Raw genomic sequence first — 25,516 nt, 5'->3', positions numbered from 1 at the left:
TCTGTAAAGCTCTATGTCCTTTAGGTGGGTTATCTAGTGTCCATGATTAGAGAGCCCTATACAAAGCATAATTAGATTAATTAATCATCCACTAGCAGCTAGAAATACATTCCTGAAATGTTGGATCATTCAAATACAACCATAGTGAGCAATACCCAAAGGATCTCAAGCCCTCATCAACCTCAGGGGCCTTTCTGAGCAGGAAAAACAAAATAAGAAAGCAGAAGAGCATCCATGAGAAAGGCTGAATGAAGATTCCATGTATAGCCACAATTTGAAGATAAAAGGGCTGTCTGATTTTCCTTTAGTAACATGAAGAATTAATTTGGTCTAATCTGTTAAGTACAATATTTTCAGCCGCAGTTAGAGTTTAAGCCATATTATCACGTGATGGCAGCAAATGTGTGTCTGCCTCTGTAGATATGATTTTGATAGTAGCAGAGATTTGTGTATGCTAAGATGAACTTTGAAGCAACCCTCCCCCAACATATATAGTTTATGCAGTGTGGGCAGTGGCTATGGTAGTGCCCCAGGACCCAGGAGAGCTGGCTGTAGTCTGGGTTCTGTCATTAACTTGCCAAATGACCAGATACAAGAATATTTTCCTACTTACAAGCTGAGATGATAGCAATTAGAAAGGATGAATGCAGAGCATTGTATAATGGTTAGGTATTGGCATCACCATTTCTAGACCAGCTCCTCCTCAGTCCATGACTGGGGTCTATAGGCATTACAAAGTCAGTAAAGGCAACACCATAAAGGTAAATTGCAAGGGTATGTATTGCAACAGCTGATATAAAGTAGACCTGAGTATGGAAGCAGCATATTTTGGCCAGTAAGTGAGGAAGATAAAGCTTTGTTTTAAGTAGTTACGCATATTAAGGATATTATCCAGAAGATTTGATAAATGTATCCTCATTTCTGGTTTTATTTTTAATTATCTGGATGACATTTTCATTTGTAACAGATAATGTCTTTAGCATCTGCCTATGGCAACACATGGGCAGCATTTCAGAGCTGTTCTCAATTGCATTTGGATACGTCAGAGAATTTGTAAGAGCTTCATGTCTCTCCACCTGCCAGGAGAGAGTGGAGTCATGGCAGTCTTCCAGTGCTAAATACATTTCCTGGTAGTCAGATTCACTTTCTATAAACCAAAGAGGACTGTCTGCATTATGCCCAAAGCTGACGTCATGTAAGAGATCAGAAGCAGTCTCTGCAGTGCTGAGCATCTCACATGTGATTTGATAAAGGCTCACTATTCAGAAGAAATTGTTGAAAGTAAATATTCTAGCAAAATCTGCCAGGTGGACGACAGAGCAGATCTGCTGGTCCCCAGCCAGTCGGCTCAGCTAGAGGTTCACAAAGGAGGAGCTGGGGAAGTGAAGCATGCTAACAAGATCTCTTGTTTCAGCTTACAAGGAAAAGATGAAGGAGCTGTCCATGCTCTCTCTGATCTGCTCCTGTTTTTACCCAGAACCTCGCAACATGAACATCTATAAATATGATGGTGAGTGACTTTCATTTGAAATCATCCTGCAGGTCAGATAATGTGCTGCTGTTGGGGAATGACTCAGTTCACCATCCTAGTCCATAGTGATAGTCAGTAGATATTTTGCTGATTTAACAATTTATTTGCTGTTTTGGCTATTACTTTCTACTGATTGTGCATTACACATGATGCTGGATATTGTTCCTAGTAGCAGCTAACTAAACTCTTAAAGCTAACCCTTTCTCATACTGAGCTGTACTTTTCCTTACTTACCCATTTGAGAATTACAGGTCTTCACAGCTGACATAATTCCCAAGGAAACATAGAAAAGATGAAAGCATGCTTAAAAAATTAATCAGCTTGGACACTGCTCGCAGGGGGTGGGAAACGACACAGAACCCCAATAAGCTTCCAAAACTGCTGTAAATTTTTTATCTTTATGAGATTAAGGTATAATTAAGCTATTACAGATAAAATGGAATGTACTTCTCCTGAGAACAGTTTTCAGCCCATAATCTGCCATTCCATTTAAAATGCCCACGGCAAAGACGCTAAATCTTTTGTCTGTGCTTCTGATCCTATAGTAATATCTGTGCTGCTTCTCTCCTCAGTACCACTGAGGTATTGAAGGGCTTTCTTACTGTTTCTCATTTTTTTGCGCAGACATGGAAGTGAAACAAATCAACAAACGTGCCTCAGGCCAGGCCTTTGAACTGATCCTAAAGCCACCATCTCCGGTCTCAGAAGCGCCACGAACTTTAGCTTCTCCAAAGAAGAAAGAGCTCTCTCTTGAGGAGATCCAGAAAAAGCTGGAGGCTGCAGAGGAGAGGAGAAAGGTATGTTTCCTTATAAAAATGCTAGTAATTAGACCTGACTTAGCACACGGTATAACAGCCAAGTTTCCTGTCCATTTGTATGTTTTCCATTGCCATCACTGACTCACAGTGGTCTGCACGGACAATAATTACTTACCTGTTTAAAGAAACAAGTGAGTTTCTTTTCTTTTAGCAGCTTGCAGACAAACCTTACTGGTTTTGATGCCTGAGAAGTATGTGTCACAAAATACAGAAAGCTTTAGACAGGAGGCCCAAGTGAGTTCAAACACCTGTGCTTACTCTGTGAGTGTGAGTGGTTCATTCAAAGCATCTGTAACAGAAAACAGTGTAATTCTGGTGTCTTAAGTTAAAATATGGGTGTGCAATTCAAAAGCTACTGTCTGGCCCACCAAATCCTTGTTGTGCCCATGTAAATTACTCACAAGGCCTGCTGAGGCAGCTAAAATGTCTTATTTATGCAGTATAGAGGCATGTCAGCCCTGAATAAAGAGGGTTCTGGATCATTCACCACACACTTGAATGAAGACACTAGCATAGCACAGCCACCAAGAGAGACATTTATAGCAGACAGTATCAATAGTGCTGGAAGTTGGCCTTGTTGGGTTATCTACAGACTGTGTCTTCTCTTCTTTATGACCTTACTCATAATTGTAAAACCCTGTTTCATAATCAGTAAGTTTGTCACACAGGGTTTGGAAGGGTTGTTACACCTTCTTCACAAAGGTTAGCACAAATGCAGGGTGCATGCAGCAGGAAGTCCAAGTTAATTGCTTATTTGGCTTTCATAATGACTGATGTGCTGAAGAGGTTTTTATTTGCTCTGTCAGAGCTAGCTCACATTGCTTGTTTTTCTGCAGAAGATAAAAGGCCAAATTCCAGATCAGGTAAGTTGTTGTATGACAGGCAAAGCCAGTGAGAGGCTCATCATAGCCAGCCTGCATTGCCAGTCTGAAAATTAGCAGTGTTCTCTGTGGGCCCAGTGTTGCACAATTTCAGGAAAGTCATGGCTGCCTGCAATGCCCACAGAAAACTCAAGATGTGGTAATATATTGACCTGGTTAATCCATGTTTCCTTTGGCTATGGCACAAAATGAGACCCACAGAAGCCAGAGAAGCCTCAGGATCCGTAAAAGAACTTTCTGTGTCCTTCAACCAGGTGATCAATATTATTGGAGTCAGAAATTCCTTCCACCTGCTCATGGAGTCCCTGGTAGAGGGTATTGGAAAATGAAACAAGCTTAGATGTCTCTAAGCCTTTCATTTATCTCTTGAAGAATGTGATTTGTTATTGAAACTGATGTTTACACAATCGTTTCCAGATACGGGCAAAAACACTTGCAGAAGTCCAGGGACAGCGGATATGCCACACATGGAGTAGCTCCAACAAAAGCAGCTCCATTTTCCTTTCACTCCTGCCAGACCAGATCAGGGTCTCTTCTGAGAAAACCAATGGAACGATTACACTGGTGTTTAGTGAGGTGTGAGTCCATTGAAGTCAGTAGATCTGGATTACTGGCAGGTCCTTAAAACCTGGCCCTCAGTTCTGACTTGCAGTGAAACCTGACTATTCTGGACCTCTAATGTTGCCATGGGCGGCTTTTTCAATGACAAAGGCTGGGCTGCATGGGGGCTTGTCTGGCAGCATTTCATAGTAATGCTATTAAAAACTCATGTAGCTAGAAATCTATATCCAACAGCATGAAAGTTAAAAAATATGACTGTTATCCTGCATTCTTTGTTGTTCTAACCACTAAGGATGAGCCCGATTCAATTTCATCGCAATACAAAGCCATTAAAAGGATTTAATTACATACGATTTCTCTCCCATAATCCAAAGTCTAGTAGAAATGCATGGCCCTTTAGTGTTCCATTTTTATGCTCATAAGTTGAACATGTGAAATAATGATACATAATTTGACATATGGCTCTTGAAGCCTGTACATAAAGGGTAATAATAGCTGAACATTCAAGGCCAATGGGTAAAAATTGATAAATGTTAAAGATTCTGTAAGAAATAAACTTCTGCTGCATACGATGTCACTGTGCTCTAATTTCTTAAGTGGGAAGGATGAAAAAGCTTTCTGATTATCCACCAAGGTGAGAAAATATAGCACATATATGCCAAGGAAATAATGGGATAATAACGACATGCTGTAAAGAGGATTCTATAAATGGAAAGGACAAATGGGTCTGGCTGTGTGGTGCAAAAAGAAAAAATGCCTCAGGTGAAATTCTCAGTATGATCTGAGACTATGAGGTCATGACTGTCAAGTGAGGTGGAGAAAAAGGGTGAGAAAAGGAAAGAGCCCTGTAAAAGCTTATAAGGGAATGAACAAGAACGATAAACAGGAAACAGCATAAGCAAGAGACTGCTGAAGTGCATGTATTGCTGTAGATGTTCTCATGAGTTTGAAAATGTATTAATGAACTCTGCCTAATTAAACGAGCAGAACCTAATTCCTAAACAGTGTGAAATTAATTTGTATTTTTTCTGAAAAGGCAATTCTCATCCATTAGTTATACTTGGTTTTAATTAGAACTGTGCTGGAAGGACACAATCTAAAACGGTCATGCCTGGCAGCTGCTGTATTTAGACTGAAAAGTATGATAACAAACTGTCATGCTGGGTGCCAGAAAAAGTCTGCCTGGTTTGTCTACCGACAGAAAGTGGAAGATGCTTAGGGAAAATGTAGACAAAATTGGGCAAATCTGTCCGGTCCTTTCCTTGACAGATAGATAGACAGACAGACAGACAGACAGATAGATAGACACCTAGCTTTCAGAAGTCACCAAGTTAAATATTTTCTGATCCAGACGTTGCATTCATATAATCATTTCCTGCAAGGTAGTTCCCTATCAATTTTGCAATTATCTTTTTAAAATAAATAATATTTTAATAATCTCTAAATAGTCTGTGATAACAAATATAGCTTGATTAAACAGTACATGAAAAGGTAATTTTCTCTCTCTTTTTTGAAATTGCTGTCTGATTATTTCATTGAGTGTTTCTTTCCATTTGGATTGTGTGAAACAGAATATAATTGTTCCTATTCATCTTCCCATTACCGTTCATGACTTTGTAGAGTTCTATCTTATCTTTCATCTGTTGTCTCTTTTCAAGCTGAAAAGTGGACTATTTAATTTGTCTTCTTACGGAAGATTTTTTTTCCTCTGATTGCTTTTTTATCCTTCTCTGCACTATACTCTTTTTCAGGCCAAAAATGAAGGCAATAGTTGAGATGTGAGAGCACCAGGGATTTTAACAGTGATGTAATGAAGTTTTTTTCTCGTTCTTCATTCCTTTCCCAGCAATGTCTGCTGCAATGCTAATGTGGAAGGTCTTGTCTATTAAAATAACTTGGTTATATGTTCATTCAAAATTAATATAGTACCAAGAGGAAGAAATGACAAGTGTCTGTATTGCTATCACTGATTACCAATTTATTGCATAATGAGTTTTTCTTTAGGAAGTAATGAACAGTAATGAAATCAATGAAATGAAATCTCTGGGACATTCAATTTATATTTCCCACTACGAATATGCATAATATCAGGCTTCTTAATTGCTGCCATTTCATTCTGTGTCCACATCTTTACTTGAGTATTTGTACAGACACACTTCACAGATTGAGTCTTTGGGGCATATCATCATTTTGGTGTGTGAAAGCAGATTGCTAGGACAAATGCATATTCATTTCACATACAGTCATGTCCTTTTACTAAAACAAATACTCTGGCACAAAGAAGCAATAGTGCTAATGTGTGTACAAGTGGAATCTTGTGTTAGCAAGGCAGAAGCAATGGCAAATGTGTGCTTTACCACACAGTACAGCACACTGTTGGGAGAAAATGCTTCTCCAAGGTGGAGAAGGTGGTGGAGCTTCCTCCTAGACATTGCATGGGACCTATAAAACTGCTGCTTCAGGTGGGAGGAGAGACAAAGAAGGGATTGGCACTTCTGTGGCAAAAGTGGAGCTTGCTCTTCCAACTCATTCCGGCTCCCCTCTTTGATTTCTCACCAAATTTGTAAGTGACCAGGCTTACATGGAAAAATCCTAACCTTAATTCCTTCTCCTGAGAACATCACTACTTCAGGTCACCTGTTTTTCTGATTAATACCTAGGATTCACCTTGGCATTTACATTGCAGTAGGAACCTCTAAACCTGTCTTCACATTCTGCTTCATTAATAGTGTCTCTCACATGCACAATCCACTGAAGAACACCAAGGTTAATGCAGCAGCTTCTGCTGAACAATGTAATTTTAAAAAATCCAGCCTGTGAATGAATGTGTTACAAGAGTGGAGTTCTTATGACTGTGAGTGTGCCTCATACATCCTAGTAACTGAGATAGTCAACTGAGTCTATTCATGCTGAAGATCCCAGTTTAAAAGCACTTGTCTGAGCCCATTTCTTGCTTAAAAGCTTTAATTTTGTCTCTGCATAAATGACCTCAGTATTTGGATGTTCATCTCAAAAATAGATAAATGTGAGAAAATAAAGCGCCTGTTACTCAGATAAAAATTATTTGCTTCCTGTGAGTAACAATTAAAAAATACATGTATCTTCAAAGCCAGTTTCCATAAATAATTTTGCTCATAAAGTGTTTAGTTGTCTGCATCTATTTCTGGCCAGCTACATAGGAGATGTGGATTTCCTTTTGAAGGACTCATCTCTGAAACCTGGGGTTGCATGTGATCCTTTAGAAATATGCCATAAATGTCATAGGAGTTTGCCTCCATTAGCCATCTTTTTGGCTGAGTAGTTCATTTCTAGGAGCAAAGGTATCTGTACCAGGAATGTTTTGCAATATTTTTATTCCTCCATACCTAGCATTAGAGGCTGCATTTGCAGCTGCATTGATTATGCTTTGTCATATTTAAGAAGTCTTCTGGATATTCCCCCTTGAGTATAGCCTTTTGCTTTCCACCATTTCAGATCTTTCTCTCCTTATTAATCTTCTTTATCTTTCATCCCATTTCCAGCCTTTTTTACTCATTTTCTCACAATAGCCATACGAGAAACACTTGCCGTAAGCCATTTACAAGTGTGTTAGAACATGGACTATCAAGGGTTTGAGAATATCCTTTCCAGCACTTCAAACAATACAAAGTTGAAAATAAACTTGGAACAAAAACTTCCTAGGTGTGTTGGAATCCTGTATCGAGGCTGTGGGAGCCCAAACACAGCAGCTAAAAGCCAACACAAACAACAAAGGGAGTCTATAAATCCCAGCCCCAGTAGGTAGCTGGGCTTATTCATTCAGCTGTTTCTGGATGAGCGGTAGACTTTGAACAGACAGGGTGGCCAAGTGCTTTTGCCAAATGTGTTGGAAACAGAAAATTGTTTAACAATCCAGTACAAAAACATACTAGCTGCCTTCCAAAATTATCGTAAGGGGATTTCAGAAATGGTCTGAACACCAGGGAAACAGGCAGACTCACAGCTGGGGTAACACAGCATTAGAAGAGACACATCAGTCTAAATGAGACTCTACCCTGTGGGTGTTTTGTGGCAGGGAGGGGGGATCCCTTTATTTTGAACCAATCCTGGGTACCTTGAGCATTTTGAGTGAGGAAAAGAAATGCTGTTTAAGGCATATTGTAAAGGAAAATTGTTTGAAGGGTGTGCAGCCTGTTCCTGAAGCCTGGTTTAGCTGTTGTTCAGGCTCTTACTGGTGCCAACACAATTTGCATCCAGTAAATACTGAGTTAGAGTACAAGGGTTTTCTTCATTATCACGCATTAGTGGGCAAATTACTTTTGAATGTGTTGTCTGTCAGTGTAGCCTCCAGGACTATGTGTACTTTGATATGGAATTCTAATTTTTCACTATTCTCCTGGATTTATGATAAGAAGAAGTAGTTCCAGAAGGTAAAGGATTTGAATGGAAGAAAACAAATCCTAAAAAATAGGCAAGTGCCCCAAAGTCTCAAAGGCATTTTGTTGCTAACCATTGAAAGCCAATGTTCTTTTAAAAAATGCTGTTTATACGCACAGTCTAAATACTACTTTTTATCATAATGTCTCCATGGGCCCTGGATATGTCCTTGGAGATGTCTGTTTACCAAATATGAAAATTCTTGGTTTTAAAACACATTACACGTACATATTAAAACATCATGAAATGTTAGCTTTCCAAATTAACAAGTCACTTCTTAAGCGTTTCATGGGAAAGAACTTTACAATTAGCAATATAGTATCTTTTCCATTCAAACTTGAAACAGGAAGTGAAGTAGATTCTTAGATTATCAAAGTTGTGTTTCTATCATTTAAGCAAAGCATTCACAAAATTCATACCAGCAACCAAGATTTAATTATGATAACATTTCCAATAGTAGATGAAAGGTTGACATTGCATAGTAAATTAAACAGAAAGTGCAGAATAACTTCACAAGCACTGGTCTAACTAAGTCACTAAGCTGGTCCAAAAAAAGGAAAACAAGATGAAGATGTTTAATTATTTCAGTTTTACATTATATAAAATCTTTCAATATAACTTTTTTATGTTTTGAAATAGCCCACATTTAAAGAAATGTTAAATACAAAGTATGTGAAATCAAATATTTTACTTCAAAATAACTTACTTTTATTATATGATTATTAAAACTATTGATGTTTTTGTTAAACATATGTGGCTTTTATGATTTTTCAATTAGTCTTTGGCTCATTCTCCACCAACAAAACTCCCTCTGCTTTTGGTTATGCCTGTCCGGAGGCTTTTTGTTCCCATTTGCAACATCTTTTGGCCTGCACAGCAGCTATTTTCTCCAGCTCAGAGATCTGAAAAATGCCCGCTGTTACTCTCTATTCAGCATCTGCTGTAATGGAGATAAGAGCAGGGAGGAGCATTTGTAAGGCACCAGCCATTTCGGGAGACCATTCCCACCAGCATATGCTCCAGGGAACGCAGTATGGGAAATGAGCCCTTAAGTGCAACCAGGCCAGAGGTGAAAGCAAATGCATTAAGTGGCCAAGATGGATGAAAGGAGCTTTTTCCTCTGATCTCAAGCAAGCCATTACAGGCTTGCAAAGCCAGATACCCTGATGCCTTGCTACGAGATGTTGTGCTGGGCTTTTGCAGCCTTTTCTAGAATCCCCTTAATTTGCCTCATCAGTGCTTTTGGCTCTATGTGTCTCTTACCTTCGTTAAAATACTTGTTTTCTCCTCCTAGTTGGATCTCACTCACGTAAAAGCATTGCAGCCTTTTTCACTCCATTTAAAGCCACATGCTAGAATTTAATAGGATTCATTATCACTAATTGTAATTATTGGTTAAAGCCCTTAATTTAGGCCTTAAACTAATTCATTTTGACAAATAACAAGTGCATTGTGATCTGCACTGAAACGCACACTTAGCTTCCCAGAGCCATATTTCATTCCCTGATTCCTGTTTACTTCTTGTGCTCCCTCTAATTTATTTTATCCAAAAGCTTACAATGTTGTTTATCATTTCCAAATAACCCCTCTGAAACACATTGTCTTTTTGACTAGACTTGCCCGGAGGATGGGCCTAATGCTGCAAGTTTTTTGGCTTCTCTTCTAGGATTAGTGGTTTCACGTTAGTAATATGATTTAAAATAAATAACCAAGCTTCTGCTTCTGAGTAATGCATTTACAAAGAAGAATAATGCAATATTGTGCATAGGCTGCACCCATTTAATTCCTACCTGCAGTTTTAATCTTCTTTGCAAAATTTGAATCTTTAACTAAAAGATCTTTTTTTTTATTTTTTGGGGTGTTTTTTTATATAGAATAAAACCCCTTTTCGCCTTCCTAATCAGTCAGATAAAGCCAAATATAAATATCCTGGGAAAAAAACATTGTCTGAATTGATTTTGTCTGTCTTTCACAACAGAAAACTTAAAAGCCTGTCATTAGAAATTCAAGTACTCTAAAGGATAGTCCAGTCTAGGTGAAAAAATGGACCTCTCCTGTGTCGGCAGCCTCCTGTTTAACACTGAACATACCTTCAGCCCCCAATCCTATATCTCCACAAATAAAATACTCATAGCTAAAGGGCCACAGCTGTCAGAGGTTGAGCAACCGCTGCAGTAACCCATCAACCCAGGGCAGTGACACATGGCAGCATTTTTTGTTAACAAAAGTGCTTCGGACACTTCTCTGCTGCTGCCTCGGGCACATTCCTCATATTAGCCAGTGCCTCTAAGCCTCTGTTATCAAAGCTAATCTGGTTTATACACAAAAGTGTTTTTCTGCTCGACATGAGTATTTCATTTCAGCCCTGCGTCTCTCTGTTTCCAGTCCCAGGAGGCCCAGGTGCTGAAACATCTGGCAGAGAAGAGAGAACATGAGCGAGAAGTGCTTCAAAAGGCTTTGGAGGAGAACAATAACTTCAGCAAAATGGCAGAGGAAAAGCTGATACTGAAAATGGAACAGATCAAAGAAAACCGTGAAGCTAATTTAGCTGCTCTTATTGAACGTCTCCAAGAAAAGGTAACCACACCATCACTCCTTACCCTAGACTAGAAAGGAAAATCTGATCAGTATTTTGAAGAGATGTTGTGGGTAGCTTCTCTCTCAGTTGGTACACTTGAGCGATTTTTGAGACAGAGCCCCTGATGCCTATCTAAACCACCACCAAATTTGAAAAAGATCTATACACACATCTATACATCTATAACCACACAATCACAGAATGCTTGAGGTTGGAAGAGGCCTCTTTGGGTCCTCTTGTCTATCCCCCCTGCTCAAGCAGGGCCACCGAGAGTAGGTTGTCCAAGACCATGTCCAGATGACTTTTGGGTATCTCCAGAGATATCTCCACTGGCAACCTGTCACCTTGCACTGGCTCAGTCACCCTCACTCACACTGCAGAAGTGTTTCCTGAAGTTTCAGAGGAAGTGTCCTGTGTTTCAGTTTGTGCCCATTGCCTCTGGTTCTGTCACTGAGCACCACCAAAAAGAGTCTGGCTGTGTCCTCTTTCCACCCTCACTTCAGATATTTATGTAAGGTCTCCTCTGAGCCTTTGCTTCTCCAGGCTGAACTGTCCCAGCTCTCTCAGCCTTTCCTTATTGGAGAGACTGAGAGATGCTCCAGTTCCTTAATCTTCATGACTCTTTGCTGGACTGTCTCCAGAGAAAAGTTTATTTTCTAGCTTTTAAGAAGTGCTGTGAAGAAATAAAAGGTCACTTGTGGTTAGATTTTGACTTTTAAGAAAAGTCATTGAACAAATCAAACAGTTGTCCTGTGTCTGCAGTTCTTGGTTTCTCAGAGAAAGACACAAAAACATAGGAAAAAAAATCTTCCCTCTAGATCAAAAGGGGCCTGTTCTTCCACACTAAAAGAGAGTAAATCTTCTTTTGGAAATTTTTGGTACAGTCAGAGAAAACACATCACAGACCCTATCATGCAAGGACCAACTGTGGCATTCCCCAAAACAACCTTTTCACGCAAGAGAGGGAAACATGTGATTAAAGATTTAGAATGTTAAGAAAAAATTAATTAGTTCTGCATGAGTGATCACTTGTTTCTCTCAGTGATGAACTTTCTAATATGTTAGTAAATTGACTAATAAAAAGAAAATAGGTCCCAGTGGATTTCAGTAAGATCTTCTCCATAAGCACCTCTGCTGCTTTGTCAGAGACAGAAGTCTTGGAGGGTAGGAAGGAAAGAACAGAAACCGAAGGATGATGTTACAAGTGACTATGCAAATAGGATGATTCTTGAGCTTAAGAACTGTGCCCAGATTACTTGACATTTTTGCATTAGACTAGCTTGCAGGCACATATCCCAAAGCTTATAAAAGCAAAGGGAGAAGCCAATTAGCCATCCTTGAGGCACAAAAGGAAATGGGAAGGACAGCTGAAGCATCTCTTTGTCCTAGTTCAATGTTAACAGACTGTTAAGCCCGGTTTCCACAGCAATATTATGGCATAAGTGCATGAAATCCAAAGAAGGCTTATGAACAGAGATGACAATAACTCACTGGGGAACATCTGTACAGACCAGTAATTAAAAAATACGTAACTATACAGTTTTGCCAACAGAAAAGTGAACCCTGAATATTCAGGAAAAGAAGTAGTGAGATATCTGGGTCCAAACCTTCAAAAGTTACACAGAACTGTGGATACCCCAGTGTTTTGGTGTCTAGAAGTTCCTATAATCAAAGAAAACTTCTGTATACTGCAGTTGACAGGAGCAAGAAACAAGTCCCATATGATATCTAGCTTTCAGAATTACAGATTTTGTAAGAAACTGTGATTTACAGAGTCAATCGATGCAATAAGCTGTCTTGGTCATCCATAGTCCAGCTCAGACAACAGAAAGGTAACTGTTGACTTTAGTGATTTTCTGACCATAAAAGACCCTCTAATGCATGGAAATGTTTTATTCAGTGATCAAACACAAGAGGTAAAAATCCTATAGTTTGACAGTTGGAAGGAAAGAGTCATAAACCAAAAACCTTAAAACTCAGAAGCTGCCAAAAATAATGGTTTTATAAACACTCCAAGTAGAACAATCCTAAATTCATTTGACAGCTGTTGTTCTTTACTGCAGACTCATTTCCACAGAAATAACTCAATATACCACTGCTTTTGTGAAAGGGAAGACAACATGGCTGAAAGTGGACAGAAGGGTCTAGCACTGACTTTTGGTCCTTGCATCCATTCTCCATGGAGAGGAAGCTAGCTTTGTTGTTCAGTCTAAGGGGAAGTTTGAGATGTTCCCATGACCCATATGGTGGAACTAAATTCTTGGACCTTTATTTATGGTTCCTAAGTGCTACAGATAACATAGTAACTAACACTTCTTCTGCAGATAGTGTGCAAGCAATTAATTCAAACCTATATTTAGTTTAACACCTAGGAATTCAAAGGGCAAATGTGAGCACCTGTTACATTTTATGCTGCAAAAAACACCTTTGTGTGTGGGCTTTTAAAATGAAGCTCTATGAGGTGCTGAGGACTGTAAGGCTGTATCAGAGAAAAGACTGAGCTCCAGAGCATAGGCAGAATGTAAGTGTCCAACATGCCTCAGGCTGGTCTGGTGAATGACACCTCTCCTGAGTTGCATCCTTTAAAGATGGTTGTGCTCTGAAACAAGTTTTAGCACAATCATCAACCAAAACGGGTTGTTATCAGGAGCCTCCCCAGGCAGGCAGAATGAGAAAGAGGTTTGATTTTTCCCTTCTTCATGTTTTCCAGGAGAGGCATGCTGCAGAGGTCCGTAGAAACAAGGAGCTCCAGGTGGAACTGTCTGGCTGAAAACAGGAATGGTGGATGTGACCCAACCCCACCATTAGTAAACTCCCCCTGCCTATATTATTACGGATCATGCGATATCAGTATGGGAAATGTATGACATGGTTTAAAAAAAAAATCAAGAACTCAATAAAAAAACTTTAAAAAAGAAACAAAAATAAAAATAAAAACAATGCGGTCTCTTTGCAGAATGATTTGCTTGATGTTTAAAAAACTTGGATCTTATTTTGTAAATACTTACATTTTTGTTAAAAAATACAAGTATTGCATTATGCAAGTTATTTCATAATCTTACATGTCCTGTAACAGGCTTCTGATGTTGTCTATTTCCACTCGGTTGAACTTGCTGGGTCTGTTCATTCAAAGCACCTCATGTCTAATCCCATCCCCTGCGACTTTCATTCCAACCCACCACGAGGTCAGTAGTAGTTCTATGGTGCTAGAGACCAGTCATTGCCTAATAACCAAGACCGCTTCGCCATCGACAAGCTTTGTTGAAGCCGTGACTAGATCACAGGAATTGTGACTTCACCTTCAGCTCTCCAAGACAAAAGGCTCTTAAAATGTAGTTTCTTGCGCTACAGGACTCTGTAGTGGGCTATATAATTGAGGTTAAACCACCACATGCACTACTTGTTGCTTCTGCTTTCTGGGGCAAGAGGCAACAAATACAGCTGTGACACAGAATGAAAGCAAGTGGGACCAGTTTGAGGTAAATTTAAGAGGCACATTGTAACCATCAAGCTATGACAAATTCTGGATGATGCCAAACAGCCATACAAACGCTATTTGTAAAGTGAGCTTAATTCACCACTTGAAAATTTATTGATGAAGCAACTAATAGATAGCATCAAATGGCTTCATCTGTAGATGCCATGATCTATGATACTTATCTGATGCTGCCACGTTACATGTGTAATAGTACAAGAGGCTACTGAATATTTCACCTGGAACCCATGAGCCAGTTGCTACCTTTTTTTTTGACACTGCTGACTTCCATTCATCATGACCTTTACTCTTCAGTGTTAGCCAGACATCTAGGGCTAAGAGGGCTGAAGCAGGAGGAATGACTAGACAGGGTGCTTGTGCCAAGTACAATATCACCAAACCTAACACATCATCTCCAAAATAGCTGCAGTTTTGAAGTTGTCCCTATCCCCCTGGAGGTTGCTGCCTGCATATTCTACTCTTCATTAGTGCTATTTTCCTGTATGTCATTGTGAGCAAGCTGTGATTAATAAAGAATTGGGGTTCTGTGAACTGAAAAAGGGCTTGTCTCTTCTCTCGCTCCATTACTTCTCTGACATATGCCCATGTGAAGTGAAAGTCTAGTGTAGTCATAAAAGCATGAAAATGAGACTTAAATAATATCTATTAATAAACCAAGACTATTTATCTGCTAATACAGGACTGATCCCTGCTGTGTGTTTCAGTGCTTAGACTGGTTGTTTTTAAAGATTACCATATAAACTGAGCCTATAAATGTGGCCTCTAACACTAAGTTTATTAAAAAAGAGAACTAGCTACACTACACATGCACAAGGCAATTTGGGGAAAGAAAAGTGAATAATATAGCTCTGGGCACATATTATCAATAGCTGCAGCAGTATTCAGGCTGTTAACACACTGATTTCCAGAGTAAAAGGGATTCAACTGCAGGATTTATTGAAAAACACAACCACTAGGGAAGCTGCTGAGCTGCAGAGCCGAGGTATAAAATCGGATCTGACCCCATTTAGGACTGGACAGGTGATCGAGAATTCCCTCTACGATTAGTTTCTGATTTAAAGTCATAAAAGTGGCATCATTTACTTGCTCTTTTGGAGACATGGGCCAAAAGCTCCAGATCTGCAACAGTCAGTTTCTGACCCATGCAGCCTATTTTATTTCAGAGCCAAGTTAAGTCCCTGGAAGACTTGGCCCGAAGTCAAGAAGCAGCAGAAGCTGATCCAGGCACAGGGCTGCAGGCTCAGCTCCACGTGCAATAAGCTCCGCACCACAGAAGGAGAGGAGTACTACAACTTGTTATGGTGGCTGCATTTCCTTGCCTAATTTCCTTGTATTTCTGCCAAAATTGCCAGAAGTAAACCTAGCAGAGAAGCCAAATAACATACTTTGCATCTGAATGTCATGAACTTCAGCATTGCCAAGTCTTCAAAGTCTGTATTTTGCTTTAATCCCCAGTAAAAAACGTCATTCAGTCAAGCTTATATTTCAATTTAAGGTACAGGATCTTGGTTTGAGGACTCCTGAACTTTGGTTTCTGGAGAGCTGCAGCATAGCCATTTCCTTATATTGCTCCTGTTTCCTTATATTTTGTTTTAGTACTGCCTTCCTAGCTCCTCCTTGCTTGTGCTAACAAAAGCATATTGGTGCCATGGGCCTCTGACGTGAAGTTACAGATTAAGGATCTGTTATCTTGAAAAGTAATGAAATATTCAAAACATCCATTTTTAAAGTATTGCGATTCTGGCTACTTGAAATATCTCCGTTTATTTTTTTAATTCAATGGCAAGTGGAGTGCTCAGGACTTTTAGATTTAAAAAAATAGGCTGCTTCTTTGGTTCACTGTAGCTGTCCAGCTGCAGGCCATGAGGTGTAAGCAGTGAGCAGTGGATTCTGCAATGCAGAGCATTTTCCATAGGCTGAAACTTCCCACAGGACAGGAGGGAGCCTGGAGCACCAGCATTGCACCACCATGCAGATGCTCCCTCCTTTTGCGGAGATGCAGGATGTTCCAGCAGCAGGGCAGAGCAGTGCAGCTCAGCGAGAAAGATGCTTCTGACCCGAGGGCTCCACAGGCCCCAGGACTGCCCCTCTGAGGGTGGGTAGGGCTCTGTTTCCGATTAGCTCACCCATCAGTTATGTCAAGGCTGCCACAAAGAGACTGCCTGAGTAATCAAACAGGAACGATTTAAACCTGCCTTATTTACATGGACCTACAGAGGCCATGAAAATTATTCTTAAACCAAGCCATTTCCAAAGTCAGGAGGCTTGGATGGAGGGTCTAGACCCGTCACTGATCCAGAACCAGAAAACAATGGTTCTGAAAATCCAGAAAACAATGTCTTTTTTTCCCTCTGTTATCACATTTCTTGTCACGTAGAGAGGTGGGGGATTTTTAATGACTGGAACAAATTCCTAACCTATCTATAGGCAAATAGCAATGTCTATCTGTTCCTTCACTCCAGAATCCCTCAACACGTCACTGATGTACAACAACATCCTGTGCAAACACACAGATTTGTCTACCTGTCTGCTTTCCAGCAGTCCTGTCAGAGGGATGGGCTTTGTGATCAGCATAGGAAAGGGTTTTACTCCCGGCACCTTAAACCATAGGTGTTTAAGGGAAGTACTCTCTCATCTCCCAGAAGGAAAAGGACATGGTTTAAAACCTACCTTTAGGACAGCATGAACACCTTTGATCTCATCCAGCCATGCTGGGTCCCATCATGACAAATCAAACTCTCTCATCAGGTTTTTGGCGCAGATAAGAGAGGATTGCACGGGGAGAGGCAGGCCTTATTGTCACGTTGCAGCACATGCCTCATTCTGAGCCTATTTCAGCAGTGGAAGGAGGAGGCCATCACTCAGCAGGAGGGATATTGGGAGGGAGGTAATGGGAGAATTTTGGATGATTTTTCCCATGCCTCGGGGCTGATGCGGCAGTGGTGCTGGTGCAATAGCGCCATGCAGTGGTCAGTCTTACTAATGGGCGCCATCACTAAATACACCAGAAACTGTAAGGATTTCCACTGAAGGATATCCATTGAGACTACTGCACGGTTTGCACTAGGTCTTTATATAAGGTAGATGGCTCTGAAATCTGCAAACTGAGCCCAGACATTTTCAGGTTTAACTTCACTGTAACATGAGTGGCACGACTACGGATAGCTGTGAGACCAAAAAAGACTGAATTTTTTTGTGTGAATCAAGGAGTAGCCAGAACTGCAACCACCGCAACATCACCATCAGAAACTCTCATGGCTGAGAATATCTGCATTACTGAAACTTCAGACGTGACTAGAAAGTAACATATAATACACAGTGACCAGCTCAGAGGAGGGACTCAGATTATAAAAGCAATGTCAGAAATACAGGAAACTGCAAGAAAAGCTAGCATCAAAAACCATCAGCAGACCAGGGGCTAAATGAATAATGAAATGGCTCTAACATTTGAAAAGTAGGCTTCATCTCTTAGCAGAGAAGAGAAGATGGGCACCCTTGAAAAACACTGAAGTCTTTCTGCACCTCCACCCCAATGCTTGGAACAAGGACACAAGAGAGAGCAGCCTAAAATCCAGTCTACAGTATGTATGTAAATGTAACATATAGCTCTGTGAGCAGCAGAAACAAGAGCCTCCAATGGACTCCTTATGGATTAGAGGTTCCCCAGTCTACCATAAAATGCCTATGCTTCAGCCGTTCATAACTTCAGTGTTTTGCTGATGCTTTGATGGCACTTGAGCTTTAACTCTTCCTCTGAAAAAATTAATGCTGAATCCTTTTTCTATTCAGGCATCCACAAAGAGCAGAGGAATGCATATAATTGATAATTATGTAATTACTTATTAAGATTTACCTTCTTCAAATTTACTATGTGATGTCAGCCCCCCCTTTTTGGGTGGCAGTAAGTAGCTACTGGAAAATGTCTTCCTACTGTAGCAGGTTGGCTTTTGTCAAGCAGGTCCCAGAAAAGGAAGCTCCTGGGAAGCTCCTGAAGGTGGAGCACATGAAAGGTATTATCTAAGATACAGCCCAGACTTGTGTGATACAAAGAAACAGCCAAGCTATAACTTACATTTCTTTGAGCTGTTATAGTTGCAACAGGCTTTTAAACAAGTTTTCCAAAACAAGTAGACCATAATAAAATATATTTTTAAAACATTTTAAGTCCTAAAATATGCAGTTTGCCAATGAGTCTTTTAGATAATAATTTCCATAGGTTCTCAGTAGTTCACAAAGAATCTGTATGTACAACTGCTTGTGACCAGAAGAGGGCAAACTCTGATTATTTAACACAAACTACAGATGGTAAGTTTTATTTTGAAAAGCCTGTCAGGCTGTGCACTATCCTGAAATCCTGCTTCGTGGAGATTGACGTTCTATATTTTCCCCTAAAAACTGAATTTGGGATTATATACAACATAAAAGGTATACGTGTGAGTCTGAGTGCAGGATGGCAGCAGGGAAACCTCATTGCTTTCCAGCTGGATTTCAGGCAGGCCCGGAAAGGGTGATGCGCACAGCAGAAGCAACCAGACTCAACAGCTGGGTCTGGGTTTTGCACTGAGATTTACACTTACACATTTGCAAATGATGAAAAAAGCTGGTGGAGCACAGTGGCATATGAAGATCTCTCAATGAGCCATGAGCCAGTTACCAGGATTGCAGATTATTATTGACACAGGTACGAGCCTGGGAGCGGTACCAAGTAAATGCAGGTCTTCTGCCTCCAGGGATGGGTTTGGAAGCAGCATAGGTGCTTGCTCACAATACACAGCCTGTGCCTAATTAACACTTTCTGTTAGACCTTTAGATGTCCTCATGAAGGGCCAGCTCAGTTTGCCTTGTGCCATGCTCCTAGGACACCCTACCAGTGCTGGAGGGAGCCTGACTCAACCCAGCCTGGTGTGTCAGCTTGGGTGCTGGTCCATGCAGCCACAGCCTGCAAGGACATCCCCTGGGAACTGCAGCAAAGGAGGAGACTGCTGCCTCCACTGGGAGACAGCAAAAAATTGGCAGCAGCAACTTTCGTCATTCTTGGGACCTCAGGAGGAGTCGTGTGGGAAGATGTGCTGTGCACGGGATCACAGGGTGCCCTGGGAGCTGTGGTCTAGAGCCATCCAAGATGCTCTCCAGCACTGACAGTGCTGCATGGGTGTGTGCCCCTGTGCTCGCTGGCTCAAAGAAGGTCATCAGCCTTGGGCTGATGTCCTGGCCAGGTATTGGCTCCATATTAGAGCTGACTGTAGAATTTATACTACTTTTTTATTTTTCAGTGCATTTTTACTTTCTTGCCTTATGCAATAATCAAATGCTTGAGCTAGTTTTAAAAAGTATTAGGATTCATGATAACTTTTGAAGGCAGGCAGGCATCTCTTCTCTCAGGAAGCTACCTCCATAGCTTTGATACAGCTCATCAGCAAACCAAGATCAAATTCACAATGTTGAAATCAGAGAGATTCTTCCTTATTATTTCCCATTATTTTTATGGTTATCCAAGGTGGTCAGTCTCTCCATATCAAGGTCAAAGACATATTTTTTCCTTTAAAAGCTACATAGTTGTGAAGCGTTAAGAGGAGACAGTTAAAAATAAAACAGCCACCTAACATCATTCTTCCCTACCTTAGCATTTTACCAAGAAGTTGATAACTCAGACATCATCTTCCGGAGCTCTGGAATATATAGAGTTTATGGTGTCACCAGGCACACTTTTGGCCAGCGTAAGCTGCTGCTGCAGGTGGCAGGTCCTGGCAGGTCCCAGGCAGTGTTGAGGAGTCATACATCCTTACCAAGCAGACTGCACACAGCCGCGCTGCTTGGACACTGGTGTTGTGTACTGAGACATGGGCAGTTTGCACCATGTGGTCTCCATGCCAAGGCACATTTAATGCTCATAGATGTAGCAAGATGTCTTGGCTATACAAAGTCCATTGCATTGCCCAAGGCATCAGCTGGCTCTTGCAGAACATGTGCAAGGATGTACCCAAATGGCCCAAAGTTCCCAGGCCTGGACTCAGGGCCAGATGAGCTCAGCCAGCTTGAAAACAGGATCTCCCCAGCCAAGCAACTCCATGCTGGAGGTCCCAGGACACAACAGTGCAAGCGCTCAGCAGCCGTAGCACAGCTATATGGGCTCCAGCTCCCCACCAGCTCAGCTCAGCCAGCGCAGAGAGCAGGCAGGGCCACCATGGCTGTGCAGGCCCTGAAGTCAAGGCAGAGCTGGCATTTTGTCCTCCACCAAGCCCTGACTGCTCCTTTCTTTTTCTACTAAAGCCCAGTTAGTCCTTGAGGGGTTTTGTGAGTATTAAAACAGATCTGATTCTCTCTCTCCTCCAGGAGGCATTCGGTAAGTCCAGTCGGCTCCTGTGATGCTGAGGCTGTCCCAAAGCCACTCAGCCACCTCATCCCTGCACCAAGACCTCTGCCAAAGGTGGACAGGAAAGGAAGGGTGCAGGCAGGACTTGTGGGTTTGTCCTGTAGCTCTGAGCAGGGCTCCCCAACACATTGACTGATTTTTCAAGCTTTTACAGACTCTTCTTACTGTTTCCCTCTGAATTAAACAAATACTTAATTGCAAGAATGATGTTTTGCAGGTTTGATTAAGTCTGCTTCTTTTGAATCTACCCCTGCAAGAGCAGCTGCACTGTGTGAGACCAAGGATCCATTTGTCCCAGTACTCGGCTAAGGCTGGTGGGCAGTAATAGATGCTTGAAGATGAGTATAAGAACAGGCACATGGGGATGTTTCACCAGCCCCCAACAACAAGCACTCCTGAAGCTGCCAGAGCAAGAATTACTCAGTACAGTCAACATCCCTGATGGCTATTTTCTTTTATTAATAAGCCTAAATCACTTTTTGAGGCAAATGCAAACTTCTGCTATCTGTAACAGTCCACATCTGTGAACCCCACAGGTATTTGGTTTCACCTGACAGTGGTGTCTGTTATCTGCTGCATCTTCAAGCTGCTCATTAGTTCTTTAAAAAAAAAAAAAAGAAAGAAAACAGAAATTAAATATAAAGTTATCTCCATTGTACTTGGCTAGACAAGGGCTGACTGAAAATACAGTTGCAAGTAGCTAGAGCAGTAGCAGTTTTATTCAGCAGCTGGCCTTAGAGAAAGTCTGAAAGAAAGACTATGAATTTAAGATATCTACATGCTGAAAGAAGAGTTGGCCAACTCCGCAATTTTCTCAGAATTAGGCAATACTCTTATATCTTACTATCTTGAGGGCTATTTCTGAGAAAATACCTGGAGATGGAGATAAATCACATCAATGAAGCAACAGACTTTAGGAAGAAAAAAGCAAGTGGGTATGTGGGTGATACTATGAATATTCATGGTATTCAATGCATTGCATGAGGTAGCTGCTACATGTCAACAGAGATAACCTTGTCAGTAACTGCCAATATTTTATTAAATTTAAATCCAAGGAACAAGTCCACTATGAAATTACAAACGTGGCACTTTGAATAGCAAGTGTAACAATCAGCTCGCTACTGAAGAAACCGTAAACTGCATCTCTTTGTAGGCTTTGGGTATGATATGCCACAAAAGTAATGTAATCTATGAAGCATTAACAACTCCATGCAGAATCATAAAATTGTTTTCACATAATTATCAAAAAAGCTGCAGAAAAAAACAACCTCTGTGTTCTTACCCAGAGGATAAGTAGAAAAAGATACCTGTCCTCTGAGTAAGCCTGTGCATGGCACTGGGCTTCATTTGGTACAGCAGTCATAAGAGGATGTGAATCCATGAACTTCTCAAGTGTTACTGAACCTCTTAGAAAGGACACATCCCCGCTTACTACAAACTGTTTAATATTTTCTGACAAAAGAGGTCTCAGAGGCCATGGTAGAGAAAAATATGAAAAGAAGGCAGACAGTTTCTAAAATGTCTGGTTTACCCCATTTTATGTATTTTGTCCATCATAGTGTAAAATAAGATAACAATTACAAGTTCTAGTAAAAGTGTTTCATGGCAAAAGCAGGTCATTCTTTGGGATTTGCTCAAGGTAGACAAACATAAATAACAAGGTAACACATAATTTTGAGTGTTTGGACCTCATTAATTCATGTGCGCGTCTTTAACCACTGCAATGCTTACCCTATGGAAACCTGTTAAAGTCACATACAAGGAATTGCACAGAATCCAACGCTTGTCAGCTGAAGAAGTGTTTTACTTTGTGAAGAATTGACTTTGCCTCTCAAAAACCAGATGTGGATCTGCAAAATTACTTGAGGATAAGTTTCTTTCCCTTTCTTTTCCACTGATCACAAGCTGATTTACTTAATTTACTTAAACCAGGACCATTTTCAGGAATTTTTAAAAGAGAATGTATTATAATGAAATGGCTGTGACATTCTGAACGTACATGGAATTCCTTAACTGGACATCGCTAGTGCTGCAAATGTTTTATATTATGTTAGCATTTGGTTGGTTTTTATCATCTATGTTTTCATCCCTACAAGAATACTTAATGAATTTTTGCTGTTGAAACTTTATCTCAGTTTTCACTATTCTATAGAAAAACTGATGGTCCTATAACAGTCACAAAAGATACATCCTCAAAGTGAAGTCTTTCAGTTATAGTTTTAAATTTTTGCTTTTTGATCAATCTAAAATTCACTGTAAACTTCATAGAAAAGGACAAAATAACATTTAAGAAGTGTCATCATTCATTTGGTCTTTGCATGGCTAATAAAGCATCTGACCTGCATATTCACTAATAACAACAGAAATTTGTTCCACAATGTCAGTAAATGTTGAATTGGGTTCAAATAGGTAATTCAAAATCTTGTAGTTGAAAAGCTGAGTCATTGTAAAAATGAAATATTTAAAGTCACTTGAGTAAAAAAGAAAGGGCACACACTGTGGCCCTTTAGGCAACATCCTCTTTTTATCAAGAAACCATGGCATAATTTTCCCTAAAATGGAAAGTACATTGCTATTGATCTGGAACTATGGCAACCAGTCATTCATCAAGTATATCCAAACAGTACCTGTATCTGACTGCAAACTGAAAAAAGCAGTATCACCAAATGGAATACTGTCTTTGGCTTCCTACAAAGAAAGAAAAAGTTATCTGGTTAAGTACCTGAGAGACTCAGCTCAGGAGCTGCATCTCTCCACTCTCTGACAGATATAAACTTTTGGGTGAGCTACCTTCCTGCTCATTTTATTTAATTATACAGTTTTCAGATGTACTCTCAGTGGCCCATCGCCCAGAACATTTGAGGGGACCAGAATAAATCACTAGGAAAGCTCAGTAGTGATCCCACAACATTTAGGGTTGCTGAGGAATCTGGCAGAATACCCCAAGTGAGTACAGCACCATGGAGGAGCTGAATGAGGGAAGAAGCTGGATGATCCCAGTGTTAAAAAATGACTGATCTTTCAGCAAATCCACTCATAGTTGTCTGTTTCAGAGCAGGCCTGCAGTAAAGATAACATCAAATGATGCCTGGTGATGACAGTTAAAACCAGAGTCCAAAAACATATATCTGTTGAGCAGAGACAAGCCAATCATGAGCTTGTGCCTTTGATCAAAGGCCACCAAGAAAGAGCTGCAGCATTCCTTGGCATATTCAGGAGATCTCATGGCTATTTTTGACAACTACCATGTGGTGGCCAGCCAATATGTTCTGGAGATGGGCAGATGATCCCATCTTGTTGCCAAAAAGCTTTAAGAGATTTACTCTTTTAAAGAGATCCATCTCTCTTCCAGGCAGTAGCATCTCAGCATAGGGCGAGATACAGCAGTGTCCAGCAGGTGACGGGGCACTTTAGCTCACTTCTTGAAAGATAATGCGGAGCTTATGGCACTCTTTTAACCAATTCAGGGGACACCTCAAAGCCACCCACATGCCCAGAGGAAGGATCGTGTCAAGGCTGTGAAGGTGCCTTTGTCACGGATTAAATCTGTTTCTGGGCACAGACATGCTGTTTTGCAGTGCATATCAGGCAACCAGTGCAAACATAAATCTGTTCAAATTTGAGGGGTCCTTTATACAGAGCTGAAGCCTCTTTGAGTAACACTCCTCTGTCAGCAGAAAATAAATCTTGTGGCTACTATGCCAACTGAGCATCCCTTTTAGCATTTTCAAACACAATGTCACGTAGGAGGGTGCCAGAGAAGTAGTGAGAGAACAAAAGAAACCGCAGGCCAGGGTCTTGCAAGTCTCCAAGTGGAAACGGTTTTCATGTCAAATGACATAAGTGTCAAACATGAGTCACTGCTGCCACTTCTCCCTGCCCAGAAGAGGGAAATTCATACTCTGTGGTCAAGGCAGAGAGGGACAGGATGATAGATGCTATGCAGTTTGACTCCAGTGCAAATGAGCTGTTAGGGTTTATAAAGGTGTCTCACTATAACGCATATTTCATTTCCATAGCACTCCATGAAGGACTGGATACTGAGCCCTCCAGCCAATGTGAGTTTACCAACATTTCAGTGATGGAAAGCAATACTCTTGGAGCACTCTCCTGAACTACTGCCCACTTTTGATGGCTGTGGTGACTAATACAAAGCTGTTGTTTTAAAAACAGCATTGGAAAGAGAAAACTACAGTTCTGCTTCAGTTTCCTCCCTGATTTTGTGCCAAGTGGCAGTGATGACCGACAGTTTGATGCAAAGAAAAGTTTAGGTTGGGGTGTTATTATTTAGACTTTGAAAAAGATGAAGCACCTGCAAAAGTGTGAACACATAAGATATGTCTTTTCCTTTTGAGAGCATGGTCTTACAATGAAGGGAGCTGCTTAAACTAAGCAAAGTGGGCCAATCCTCAGTCATTACATTATTTTGAGTAGAGCTCTGTCATTTCCCCCATGCCAAGAATCTGGCCTATTGCCTGCCTTTCAACCCCCCCTTCACTGTCTGTGAGATTTGCCTTCCGTTTACCCTACTTTAGTGTACTTCAGGAACTCAGTCAACAGAGGGAAGTAGATGGCAAACATTCCCTCCCAGAAGCCTGGGATTACTTCCTGGCAGTTTAGCGACAGGAGAGCCATTGCTGATGCAAATCCTCTGGCCAGCACGACTGCACTTTGCCATCAGGCTTCCTCTCTAGTCAAGGCATCGCTGCCCCTTAAGAGTTAACATGACATGGTTCATTTCTGATACCAGCAGTGTACGTGTTTTGAAGCATATCTTGCTTCTTTAATGATTTGTCCAGAAGGAGGCATCTGTTAGGGGAAAATATGGTAACAATGATCCTTTCCTGCTCATCTGCACACCT

The 25,516-nt window shown here is 40.8% G+C and overlaps 1 protein-coding gene across 2 annotated transcripts; it reads left to right on the top strand.

The window, feature by feature from the left end:
* Positions 1-1,404: 1,404 nt before the first annotated feature.
* Positions 1,405-14,820, top strand: STMN2 (stathmin 2). 2 transcript variants are annotated; one of them, XM_010186082.1, is made up of 4 exons: positions 1,405-1,510; positions 2,156-2,328; positions 10,593-10,784; positions 13,496-14,820. In XM_010186082.1, exons 1-4 carry the CDS (start codon positions 1,429-1,431, stop codon positions 13,553-13,555), a joined length of 507 nt encoding a protein of 168 aa, XP_010184384.1. In that variant the 5' UTR covers positions 1,405-1,428; the 3' UTR covers positions 13,556-14,820. The 2 variants fall into 2 exon arrangements, with proteins under 2 accessions (XP_010184384.1, XP_010184383.1); XM_010186081.1 differs by having other exon boundaries at positions 1,420-1,510; positions 13,501-13,652.
* Positions 14,821-25,516: the final 10,696 nt, after the last annotated feature.

The sequence above is a fragment of the Mesitornis unicolor genome, unplaced genomic scaffold (assembly GCF_000695765.1).
Source record: "Mesitornis unicolor isolate BGI_N332 unplaced genomic scaffold, ASM69576v1 scaffold24766, whole genome shotgun sequence".
Lineage (NCBI taxonomy): Eukaryota > Metazoa > Chordata > Aves > Mesitornithiformes > Mesitornithidae > Mesitornis > Mesitornis unicolor.
The sequence above is the reverse complement of the archived record's forward strand: the minus strand, read 5'-3'. Positions and strand labels throughout refer to the sequence as shown.